The sequence below is a fragment of the Camponotus vicinus genome, unplaced genomic scaffold (assembly GCF_025532165.1).
Source record: "Camponotus vicinus isolate PSW18456_S1 unplaced genomic scaffold, iyCamVici1.0 SCAF_6, whole genome shotgun sequence".
NCBI lineage: Eukaryota > Metazoa > Arthropoda > Insecta > Hymenoptera > Formicidae > Camponotus > Camponotus vicinus.
This window is the reverse complement of record NW_028141978.1, coordinates 8,552,675-8,565,738: the sequence shown is the minus strand read 5'-3', so window position 1 is coordinate 8,565,738 and position 13,064 is coordinate 8,552,675. Positions and strand designations below refer to the sequence as shown.

General features: G+C 33.9%; 2 protein-coding genes across 10 annotated transcripts; one reads left to right on the top strand and one right to left on the bottom strand.

The window, feature by feature from the left end:
- Positions 1-269: 269 nt before the first annotated feature.
- LOC145973872 (interference hedgehog) lies at positions 270-10,368 on the bottom strand. Of its 9 annotated transcripts, none has more exons than XM_083103492.1 (7): positions 9,905-10,362; positions 5,213-5,290; positions 4,874-5,128; positions 3,715-4,704; positions 2,620-3,444; positions 2,423-2,538; positions 270-1,794 (listed from the first exon to the last, which is right to left on the bottom strand). In XM_083103492.1, the coding sequence occupies exons 2-7, from the start codon at positions 5,277-5,279 to the stop codon at positions 1,621-1,623; spliced, it is 2,427 nt and encodes an 808-aa protein (XP_082959618.1). In that variant the 5' UTR covers positions 5,280-5,290; positions 9,905-10,362; the 3' UTR covers positions 270-1,620. The 9 variants fall into 9 exon arrangements, with proteins under 9 accessions (XP_082959618.1, XP_082959619.1, XP_082959620.1 ...); XM_083103493.1 differs by having other exon boundaries at positions 2,620-3,447; positions 3,721-4,704; XM_083103494.1 differs by having other exon boundaries at positions 3,721-4,704.
- Positions 10,369-12,250: 1,882 nt separating this feature from the next.
- Bbip1 (BBSome interacting protein 1) lies at positions 12,251-13,034 on the top strand. The gene is made up of 2 exons (XM_083103489.1): positions 12,251-12,355; positions 12,760-13,034. The coding sequence occupies exon 2, from the start codon at positions 12,813-12,815 to the stop codon at positions 13,032-13,034; it is 222 nt and encodes a 73-aa protein (XP_082959615.1). The 5' UTR covers positions 12,251-12,355; positions 12,760-12,812.
- The last annotated feature ends 30 nt before the right edge of the window (positions 13,035-13,064 follow it).

The window sequence follows — 13,064 nt, the reverse complement described above, 5'->3', positions numbered from 1 at the left end:
TATTTTCACGTTACAGCTATTATTTAATTACATACCGTCTATTATACACCGTATTACTCAATTATATATAATTATTTAATTACATATAATTATTACATTTATTAATTAATTGATTATTTATTTATTAAGCACGATTATATATAGTTATTTTAAATTCACCAAGTACACGGCAAAACTTCATCATACATATATATACATTTTTGAAATTTCTTTTTCGAATATAATTTATTTTATAAAAATTAAGTACACAAAATATTAGTATACAGGTATATAAATAATCATTTTTTATTAATTATTCTCAGGCAAGATGTAAGGCACATATGTTCATCATTTGTGTCATTTAAAACTATTCTAGTATGTACAATGTATATTTTCACTAGCTTTATCATCAATTCACAGATGCGATTGCAGTATTTTTATAAGCCAAACGTTAAATATAATTTATTAGAAAAAGTTTGTACATTTGTATTTACAATTTTCGTTTTTTTGTTTTGTTATACACAAATATCAATTATCAAGATAAAATTTGTTGTCACTTTTTCCTTTCAACATTATAATAATATATAATTTCACATATAATTTTGATAACAAAGCATCATCATAAAGATATTATGATATAATATTGCATTAATCGTGAATGATATTAATAAATTATTCAATCTCTATTGCAGCTAGGAAAACACTCATAAAAACAACAGGCATACATGATAATGTTAACAATATATGACTCAATTCATTATATTCATTATTCATTAAAAAGATATTTCTATAATAATTATCATAAAGTGACACTATTTTCTTCTCTCAATATTAATGACTTTAATTGTTAATGCAATTGTACATATCGTGTATTCTATATGCTATAGTATTTAAAAAATATATACCTTTTATTACAAATTTTTCTCAAAAATTGTATGTAAAAAAGATATAAAAATCTAAATTATTCAGTGCTCACTCTAGCTTGTCATCGTTAAGTAAATATATGTAACAGTAAAGTCAATTACTTTGCAGGTACATTAATTGAATTTATGCTTACTTAACAGACAAGATCCTATAATTTTTTTTTCAATCAAAAAGGAAAGACAAGGAATATATAAGATGCAATCAGATCATTTACTTTATAATCTTATATACTGTAAAATGAGACTATTTTGACTATTGTGAAAAATTAATCTTACACATTAATGTAAATAAAAATATTGCTCTCCACAATATATTTCATTCAATAATTGATTATATTAAGTATTAAAAAAAGAACATAAATAAAATAAAATTTAATAAAGAATGTGTAAAATATCTTTTTTTCTACATGCAAAAATTATGCCAAATTAATCCCAATTTACAGCAACAATACATTTGAGCATATTTATTATTTAAGACACCCTGTAAATGTCTTGCAACAGTCTCTTCATTGCAATATAGTTAAATACAGCCTATAAGTTAAGTTTCTCATCGAGATATAACTCGTGTCGATATAAATCATATCTTGTATTCCTTCCATCTTATAAAATAAAATTCGTTAAAGATTCGTGCGATTGTCAGCGGTCCGTTTTTCGAGCACGAGGTCCTCCAGTCACGATCTTACCCTCTATAAAACAGAGATATAGCTGCGACACATTCTCACAAACGTTGTTCGATAGGCAGTGGCCCTTGGCGCAGAGACGGTGGCTCACTATGCGACGTGACGTTTACGTCAGATCCAGCTGCATCGCCGTTGTTATGTCCATTGTTGCTGCCATTGTTGTTTTGGCCGTTTAGAAATGACGTCATTTCCATCGACGACTGTTGTCCGCTCTGGATTTAGAAACATGTGTGTGTTCGTTCGCTTCTTTTCAGATCTAGAGCGTGTAAGGGGTAACGTGCGTATGTCGCGTTCGGAAAAACAAAAGAAAAGCAGCTCCAGAGAGAGTGTAGAGAGCGAGTAGAATTAAAGAGCAGCGCGCGACCAATGCTAAAACTAGAAAAGAGACTAGTCTCCTTAATATATTGTCGACAGTTTAACGGATTTACACGATTAGACGAGCGCAGGGAAACCAATATCAAGTTTTATATGAATGGAAATTCTATTAAAAAATCTATGATTAAAAAAAAGTTATATAAATTACCACAAACTAACTCATAATTGCAATAATTTAAATTGTAAAATCTTATTATGTAATCATGATCAACATGTTTGTAAAATCTTATTATGTAATCATGATCAACATGTTTTCTGCACTCGTCTAAAATCATGCTGACTTCCGGAAAGAAAGTAAATGACTGGATCAAGATGAGCAATTAAATTTTGAAAAAATCAAATATAAAGAACAAAATTTAATACATTTTATTATTATTGCTCACAAGTATTGAATATACGAATCTAATTCCATTACTTTCTTCCGATGAAACAAAAGTCCAGATGTTGTTACTTACAAATACTGACCTTAGGCTGCATAATATCTTCGGATGCATCAAGACCAGCAAGCGGATTAGATGTAATGTTAATTTTGGAATCTGCAACTCCACCGTTCATTACTCGTCCATTTGTTATCGGTTTACCTGTCAAAAGGAAAAAAGAATTATTTAGTTTTGATTATTATAAAAATTGTACATTACTCTTATCAAGCTTAAATCATGTACCTTCACTTTGGGATTCCTGATTTTGTTTATATTTTGCTCTTTTATACAAACACCCCGCTACAAAAGCGAGAGCAATTAAAATGACAGCTCCTCCGAATACTCCACCGATTATAATCTCTATACTAACATTCTTATTATTTTCGCTCGGTCTCAATTTATTTTCCGCTATCACTTGTTGAACCGGATGTTCTTCGATCCGGATGATTTTTCCAGTTTTCTGTCGTAATATTTGAGAAAATTCTGACGCTGCATCTACAGAAAAACTCTGGATCTTGAATTCGTAGACAGTTTCGGATTGTAAATGAGAGATAGTCATGTTGTAGGCATCTTTTCCTTCCACAGTGGTTTTAATGTATTCGCCGGCTGTGGTAGAAGCTCGATGATATATGTAGAATCCGTCAATCTTGGCTGATTTGTCGAGATTTTGCCAAATCAATAATACTTGATGCGGTCCCAACGCTTCGGTATTGGTCAATAAAGGTATCGGCATTTTATTGCTTTCAATGCCAGTATCTCTATTAAGATGGAAACGAACGGAATTCGGGCTCAATTTGTTATCATTATTCGAGTATACCGCGGCGATTCTAAATCGATAAGTATGGTCAGGCTGCAAGTCAGTCACTTCGAAAGATCGCACATGATTCGGTATCTCGGAATTAGCTGTCATCCACTTTGCCTGTTTGCCGTTCATTTTTGGCCCGAGTTCTCGGTATTGAACTTTGAAAAATTGTATCGGCAAACCGTTGTTTTCCGGTACCGACCATCGTACCATGACAGAGATATCAGATAATCTTGTGACATTGGGTTGATTCGGAGGTACCAAAACTACTATAAATAAAAAGAAAATAAATAAGAATACATATTTTTAGATAAATATATAATATATAAATAAAAATAAGAAATATATTAAAATGTATTTTATATTATAATTGCATGTAAAAATTTTTTTATACAAAATTTGATATCTAAAAATTACCAATTTTTAAATTTTCTACGTTTAAAAGAATTCCGAGAGAGTTAATCTGAGATATCTTAATCGGATATTTGATAATGATAAGAAAACGTATGAAACGATGATAACGTAAGGTAAATAACCTGCACCCTTCTTTTTTCCTTCTTTATTTCTACGCCTACCACCGCCTTTGGTATGTTTATGCTTTATAGTTCCATAATCCAGTCTCGACTCAGTCGTGCCACCAAGAACATGTTGCTTCGGGTTGACTCGTAATAAGTTATATCCCGAGTGCGATCCGTATTTATTATTGGCGACGCACTGAACAATCCCGGCATGTTTCTTCTCAACTTCGCTAATGTGAAGGGTGGAGCCTTCAATCTTCTGATTCGTGTCATTTACCAAGGATTTCCCGTTGATGAGCCATTCGATGCTCGGTTTTGGCTCGCCCGTCACGTTACACGAGAGATCTAATACACCACCTTCAGAAAACGTGGACGCTTTCGGTTGCCTTATGACTCTCGGTGGTTCTACGACCGTCAAAATGATTGCAGATTTGATCTGTTGGGCGTCGTTACTCCACACGCAGTCGTACTCGCCGCGATCGAATGGCTGCACGTGGACTATCGTCAGACTGCTGGAGGATTTTACCGATTTCAATGGTAGAAAGCTGCCCAGACGGCTCCAAACGATGCGTGGCACCGGATAACCGGCGGCAAAACATTCCAACGTAATATTTCTGCCACGCGGAACTATGTATTCCCTTTGCGGTTGTTTGATAAAATATGGAGCTTGAAAAGTTGCGTTTGCGTGTACCGTTAAAATTGTTTTATAGTTGCTGATGAATGTCTGCTGCGTTATGTAATTGTTCGCGTTGCAATGATACGATCCGCTGTCCGCCAATCTGACATTCTTAATAACCAAAACTTTGTTGTTCACCAAATTTGCACCCTCGATGAGCACGTCATTCTTGTAAAACTGCACTATAGCTTCCGGTTCGGAATACGGTACAGGACACGTGATGGGTACGGTGTTACCTTCCATCACTTGGATGAAAACATCGTTTTTATCGGAGAATTTCTGTATCGTCGCGAGTGTCAATTTCGCTGGATCCGACGCTAAACCACTCGTACCTACAGATTTAAAAAAATATCTTAGAGATTAAGATTTTATTTTAATTTTGCCTAACATCTTATATATTTTTATATTATTTGTCATGTACAGTTTTTCAATAAATAAAAAGAGACAAGAGAGGAAAAATATTTGCCAAACATGAGTGGATAAATTTTTGCAAAAACCTACCAAAGAACGCGATACAACGATAGTCTCCGGCCTTTGACTCCTTGTCGAAATTGACAACGTGTCGCGATGTTTTGCTGCTGCTGTTCGTGGGATGCGACAGCGGTATCCATTTATTCGAATGTAGGGGCCTGTGATGCCATGCAAAACGCTCCGCGCCGAGATTTAGACTGCATTCGAAATTTACATCGTCATTTAATGGAGCGGCTAAAGGCTGCGGATGTCGGGTAAAGGACATACCCAATTCTTGCCTCTCCCCTGTTAATATCAAATCAATATATAAATATGATACATTTTTACAATATTTGAAATATTAGCGTTCTCAAGTAATAAGAACCTTACCGCATATATACGTTGGACCGTAGAGTAGGATAACGATGATGCCACATAAAGGGAAGATAGATGTCATCTTGACACATTCTGCAAGCAATGCGAAAGAAGGTTGTTACGTTAATTAAGCATTGCGCACTATTGGTTGTTTTTCCGGTCTCGTTCACGAGAAAGCAAATACTCGCCGGTTCGCAGAGTGCCGGCGAAGAGTCACTAAAATTAATACCGAGCAAGCATACCGTTTAAGTTTAGAACGTCGAGTTCATGTGAAAATAGAACATAGCATGTTTTTCTTAAAGATTAAGACGACAGGATGACACAATGATCATTCATCATAATAATTGCAGATTTCATACATGTCAGCCAAAAACTGAAAACATATATAATTATCTATGAAAATATGATTTCTTGTACACACACGGTATGCACACACACACACACACACACACACACACACACACACACACACACACACACACATATATATATATATATATATATATATATATTACATATATAATATAAAATTAATTCTTCAACATTTTTTTATATTCTTCATATTAAAATAAAATTACTATACATATTTAGCAGACTCTAGAAAGAGAGAAAGAGAGAGAGAGAAAAGAAAGAGAAGAAGAAAATAAGTTAAATATGTAGCCAAATGAATAAACTTTACGATAACAATATGAACAAAATAAACAAAATATAATATAATAATAACAATAAATGATAAAATACAAGTTTCTTGTTTTACGAAGGACAACAACAATAAGAAAAGTTAGTTGCTGGATGACGTGTGATCATCTAGAAAATATCCATATACGGCGTCGAAAGTTGCGTTCATTGCGCGAACCGTTTTACACCCACGTGATATCCGCGCTCGTGCGACCATCAGAAAACCATATACTCGTATGTCCGCAAAGAGCCGACGATAATAATAATTCTTTCTCGTTGAGCTAATGCTGCGGAGGGTGCGTAGGTATGTGTATCCATTCACATATCGTACACACGCACCCACGTGTCGCTTTAATATGCGTGAAATTATCGATATTTTCCTGATAGCGGAAACGCCTGGAAAAACGAGAACGCGTCTCGAGTTCTCGGTCAAGCTACCTAGAAGTAATTAATATATTTAGAATATTTTCTAAAAATGTTATTAAAATATTAATTTACTAATAAGTATTCAATGTTAATGTAAGTATACAACACCTTACACATCTATATTAACAATTGATTGATATGTTAATAGTTTTCCTATTTTCAATTGACTCGAATATTAATTTTTACCGATCTTATACTAATTAAATATCCATCCGCAAATCTCTACATGTGTTGATTGAGAAAGAATCTTAACATATTAATACATTTACAAAGTTTTTGTGATTCGATTTATAGAAGATGAATGGAATTCTATTCATTCAAAACTTTTTTGCTCTATATGAAATAATTTAAATAATAACACTCTAAAATTATACATTTCTTCGTTCACCATGCTATTTGCCTGTACCTATAGGTAAGAAGAGAAGTCGGCATTCGATAAAGTAAATGAGAATTAAGAAGGATAGAAAACAAGAAGATTTTAAGTGAAAGCGAGCCTGCAATCTCAAATTTATCATCTCGAATGGATTAACTTGAAAAAAAGAGAAAGAGAGAGAGAGAAAGAGAGATGATAATAAGAGAAGAAAAGAAGCAGAGAGGACAATTTAAGTATACACGGACGTAGACTATCAGCGTGCCTGATAGTTTGTCGCGCGTTTTATACATACGAGAAGATTCTTTAACTTCTGTCTAAATGGTAGCATAATGTCGGTGGCATGTAACAGGTGAGAAGGGCCGCAAAGAGAGGCTGGTTTCCGATATTACTTCTCATAAAAATAAAGAACCCGAATTCCAAAGCAGTGGTTGTCCACTCCACTTCCCTCTTGGTACGTATACGAATGCAGTCTGTGCGTGCGTGCGTGCGTGCGTACGTGCATGCGTGCGACCAATGCGCTTATACGCGTTATCCGAAGCACCGCAATGAAGCTTAATCTGCCCGATGTGCGCTTTTATATTAATGATTCAATCGTCGTCGTGTTACATAGGCATGTATGATAATAGCATATATGATAAAATCACTGCAAAGTTTTGATTTGCAATTAGAAATAAAGATTTTAAATATAGACTACACATGTGTGTGATAAAATTAAAATTTCTACAATAATAATTTAATAATAATAATAATAATAATTTAACAATTTACTTTAATTTCCGATATGTAATCTCCAAATACTAAAGGATGCAAATTACTTTACTTATTTTAATTACGTTACTTTATAATATTTGTAATATTTAAAAATATTACGGAGTTAACACACAAAATTTTACTTATTGTTAGATCTTTAATCAAGTACAGGGGATATGAATAGGCTGTTTTAAACATTCAATTTAGTCACACACACGTACGCACATGTACATTACATACTAAAAAGCACAGATGAAGCAGATAATTTGGAGCTATATGTCGGTATTTATCTCGCGAGGAGAAAAACTTTTGAAAATCCTCGCCAATGAAAGAAAAACTCTTCCGCCGAAAATACTCCAATCCATCAATCATCCGACAATACAGACTCCTTCCTGCTCTACGCGGAATGCGTGGCCGTGCCATAAATGATTATCGGTGTATCATTAGTATTCCAGCGAAGGACAGTCTTTCTCGTGATGCATTTATGGGATTGAGGATCATGTGATTGCGATGAGGACAAAAAGACGAATTCTCCAGCTCGTGTTTAACAGGTAAGGGATTCTGAAAATGAGGGAGAAAATTTCAAAGTGAAAAAATGCACGTTTCGTCGCAATGTCATTAAGCAGAACGTAAAAGTTATTCATTAATTTTGTATCTCCTAAGACTTTTAAGCAAGCTGGGAAAGTCTTTCATCTATATGGATTTCGATAAATTAATTCTACATTAAAAATATAGAGATAATTCACTTCGAAACTCTTTTTTTATATCAGGCAATTGAACATTATCATATGTTGGTTTTACTATACACTTTTATCTCGAGAATGATAGTAAAGAATGAAATCACGCTTCTTAATACGTACATGTAAAAAATTGGCAAGTTTGAGTTTATTGTTAGCTTCTATGCCACCGATTGTTTTACACTTTGCATTTAGGGGATCATGATGACGATTGGGAGGAAAGGGCGATGCGACAGCACACTGCGAGGACGAGATCTGGATCGCGAACAGGTAAGATTTAAAAAAGGACGCCGGGGATTACGAGGAGCGCTGGTGAAGCGACGATAACGAATGAGAGGTCTTCTTTTTACTCCTCTTGCACTCCCCTGCATGATATCTTGATTCCCCTTTCGCCTTACAACGTCCGAATACACACTTGTTTCGGATCTCTTCTGTTACGCACTTCCTACCTGCGTTTCTTTTGCACCTGTTTTTCTTCCTTTTCCTTCTTCCTTTACTCTCTCAAAGCATGAAATTTATTTTAAACTTCGAGAATATGTAAAAAACAAAACTTTATTAAGATAGATTTATTAAAAGAAAATTTTGATAATAAATTATAATTGAATAATTGAAATAAATAATAATTAAATTATTCTCTCTCTCTCTTTCTTGTTTTATATCTCAGAAAAACGGAATTCAGAGAGAGAATCTAAGATATATGAGAAATCATTCTTATTAAAGTTATTGATACGAATGTAATCTAATTTCGTCTACTTTTAATTGTGCCTCCCATATCTTACTTCTTATCTTTCTCTTTCCAAAGCGTACATACCTATTGCATTTTACGTAGAAAGTACAGATAGGATGAAAGTATCTATTTTAAATGTAAAGTGTAACACAATGTCCAGTAGAAAAATATTAGAATCTTAAATGTACGATCTAATTTTCCGATATAATCAGCAATCGATGATTTTCTATCGAAATCATGATTGAGTACCGTTTCTCCAGATACCTCGATCTTTTTGTACGCACTTCCTACCTGCGTTTCTTTTGCTCCTCTTTTTTTGCCTCCTTTTCCATATTCCTTTAACTCTCTCAAAGTATGGAATTTATTTTAAACTTCGAGAATATGTAAAAAACAAACTTTATTAAGATAGATTTATTAAAAGAAAATTTTGATAATAAATTATAATTGAATAATTAAAATAAATAATAATTAAATTATTCTCTCTCTCTCTCTTGTTTTATATCTCAGAAAGACGGAATTCAGAGAGAGAATCTGAGATATACGAGAAATCATTCTTATTAAAGTTATTGATACAAATGTAATCTAATTTCGTCTACTTTAATTGTGCCTCCTATATCTTCTTCTCTCTCTCTTTCTTTCTCTCTGTCTCTCTCTCTCTCTCTTTCCAAAGCGTACATACCTATCGCATTTTAAACGTAGAAAGTACAGATAGGATGAAAGTATCTATTTTAAATGTAAAGTGTAACACAATGTCCAGTAGAAAAAGATTAGAATCTTAAATGTACGATCTAATTTTCCGATATAATCAGCAATCGATGATTTTCTATCGAAATCATGATTGAGTACCGTTTCTCCGGATTCCTCGATCCAATCGGATGACATTCAAGCGAGATTTCGAACGGCGGGTAATAGTAAAACAAAAAAGTGAAGCGTACACTCGTAAAATCGCGCGATAAAATCGATCGAACAGATTCGAGATCACAAGACGCAAAGCATCGAGACGCATTTTCACTCACCCTTTTTCTCGATCCGAGCGAACTTAAAGTCGACGCCGAGCAGGGAAGGAATCGTCCCTCGTGAATATACAATAATCGGAACAGGCACAACACGTTGTTCTCGCGTCGCTCCGAGGGGAGGGAAGGGAGAAAAAAAAGGTTCCAGGCGATGCGGCCCGGCGACGCTCCTTTGTGATCGGTCACGAGCCCCCACGCTTCTTCGTCTCTCGTTTCCTCGTTACTTCATGTTCGCGTTCGCGGTTCGTCTTCAACGCGGAGAGAGAGAGCACGACGCGTTCCGATGCGTTTCCGACCGCTGCTCCGGAAGACGCGCAGAAACGACGAGGAGGAACTTGAGAGACCGACGCTTGATGACGGGGCCGCTGCGGCCGACTTGGCGGCTTCACCGGCGGCGGCACTGGAATGCAGACCGACAGGTTTTGAAGCCGCGGCGGCGGCGGCTCGTGGAGGGATGCTGCGACGGTAGTGGTGGTGATGGTGGTGGTATGGTAGCGATGACAGGAAGAGTCGCGCGCGCGCGCTCGAATTCGAAGTCGGTTTCCTTCAGTTGCACTTTTTACGTTTCTCTTACACCTCGAAGAGATAGAATGTGAACTTCGGCGAAGGAGAGGAGAGAGAAGCGATCTGTGAGGTGTAGTTGTAGCTTCGATGGATTTTTCGTCCTGTAGATTGGCACTTACTGCTGTCACGTGGCCCGCCACGTGCGCGCGTTTTACGAATAGCGTTATAAATTTTAATAGGTGTTGGGGAAAATATAATGCGAGATAAAGTTTGTGCAATGTATCTATTAAAATATATATAGGATTATATATATATATATATATATATATTTTTTTTTTTTGACACTGCCTTAATTTTGTTTACAAATTTGTTTATAGTATGACATATGTATATTTGAACTTCTTTAGCATCTACGGCGCATGTCAGCGCACTGATAAGCCGAATCGTACATGTCAGGTTGCAATGATTTGAAATTTCAAAAATTATAATATGTTTAAAGATTCGGCAAAATATATAATAATATATGACCTCAAAATTATATAAATAAAGCTCTATATTCAATCTTTTACGTTAAATAAGAAAAACTTGTTTTTTTATTTAAAATCGTGTCTCTTTTTTTCTGCATCCTTTTATATATTATGAAATACAATTGCATGAAATACATATTTTATCGAGTGACAAATTTTTTTAGAATGTATATTATAGATTATGTACCGTAATTTATTTATTTTCATGTAAAAAAAACAATTCAATTTTATTATAATATTAAGAGGTAATATTTTTTTCTGTTGAATAATGTATGTGATATAAACGATTTAATATATATGAAATGTACTTTTGAATGAAATTATTCTGTGTCAAAAATATCCGAAATAATAATTTAAACTAACAATTTGAAATATCAATTTGAATCTGAACACATTACATATTTTAATCTATAAATCACTCAGAAAAAAATTTAATAACTTTCGCGAATATATATCATAAATCAAAAGATTCATAAATAATATATACATTGAAATGAAAAAATAAATATAAAAGAATACAGAAAGGTCTCCTTTTCACCTGATGAATGCATGACTGTCACTTTCAAAGAATCCTTTATCAATCCGTCACTCACCGAGCTACGATACTTCTTATTTATGTATGAGAAATGTCAACACATCTCAGTTCTGTGTATCGTCATATAAGTAAGCCGAATTAGCGTTCTTTTTAGATCGCATAATCAAAATACATAATACCAGTTCTTTGTAAAACATTCCGAGAATCAAGATATATTCAAACTTTTACACGTTTCATGCACCTTTAATTGTCTCAATCCACATCATTGTTCACTAATGAAGACAGATATTATGACAATGCAATGCGTGGAATATTTCGTTGCTGTGATTTTTTTATCTTTGCTATTTGATTTTCCTGTCAGATTAAAAAAAATACAATAATCTGTATTCATATTTTTTGATTGAAAATGACGCTAATTGTTTCAGATTCCAAAGAATTTTTAAGCCTACCTTTTTAATTATATTTCTTACACTAATATACTTTTCCAGTTTTTCTATTCTTTCTCTTTCTATTTCTAATTATAAGAGTCAATTATACTCATTTTATTTTGAATAGAAAGTATAGTTTAAAAGCTCTTAAGCTATCAGTGTCAATCAAAATATAAACGAAGTATTTTATCTTTTTTTTTACCATAATACACTTGTATTGGATGTTCAATGAATATCGGAGTAGATGAGATGGTAAATTATCTCGCGTTAAAACAACTTGTACGACTGTAGATAACAGTTTACCTACAATCGTGCTGATTGTTAGTTTTAAATTTTACTGTTTCGTGACGTTCGTGAGACTTGACAGCAGTCCATGGCGATTCATGATTCCGTAAGGAATTGTCTGTCTGGATCTGTTCGCGATTCACGCGAGTTTTGACAACCAGCTGCGACTCATAACGTGCGTGTCTTATTACACAACGGAATGATATCTCGAGTTATTTGACAATAAGAACACGCAAGGAGGAAATTAGCTTCAACGAGCGACAATTGCAAAGCATTTTATCAATTGTGTCAGATTAAATATGCACAAGGATGTTGATTCCTTATACCTTGTTTTCTCGCGATGTTCCTGTTATAATTAAAATATAGTTCAGTTTCGATTAAATATATATATATATATATATATATATATATATATATATATATATACATATATAAAATTCTTCTTATAGATTGATATCGCTCGTGCTTCATCAATGATGAAATATCCTCAAATAAAATTTATTTTATATTTTGTAATTATTTTTTTTTTCAAAGGAGAATTACTAACATGACTTTATTATGATGTTTCTGTCTTACTAGATGTCACAATGAAGAAGTTATTAGTTCATTGAAACGTCGTGGACTGACCAAAAATGTCAGAGTCTACAGACAATCAAGTCGAACAGTGCGACATAGTCCTTCCAAGACAAGGTCTATTATATCAGGAGGATACGTTGGATTATATACTCTGTAAACCAAAATTGATTCCATTAAAATCGGTCACTTTAGAGAAACTTGAAAAAATGCAAAGGGATGCAGAAATCAAAGTCAGAGAAGCACAAGAGGCAGAAACCAGTCCTGATATAAATGCATAAGTATTCAGTGATAGGTTGAAATTTATAAAA

What these genes read in the sequence shown, in the direction of transcription:
- LOC145973872 (XM_083103491.1), bottom strand. Translation starts at nt 5,279, where the DNA reads ATGACATCTATCTTCCCTTTATGTGGCATCATCGTTATCCTACTCTAC. An exon ending in TCAGGAATCCCAAAGTGAAG is followed by an intron (nt 2,539 to 2,619) that starts GTACATGATTTA and finishes TCCTTTTGACAG; the next exon opens with GTAAACCGATAACAAATGGA. An exon ending in AAGATATTATGCAGCCTAAG is followed by an intron (nt 1,795 to 2,422) that starts GTCAGTATTTGT and finishes TTCTAAATCCAG; the next exon opens with AGCGGACAACAGTCGTCGAT.
- Bbip1 (XM_083103489.1), top strand. Translation starts at nt 12,813, where the DNA reads ATGTCAGAGTCTACAGACAATCAAGTCGAACAGTGCGACATAGTCCTT.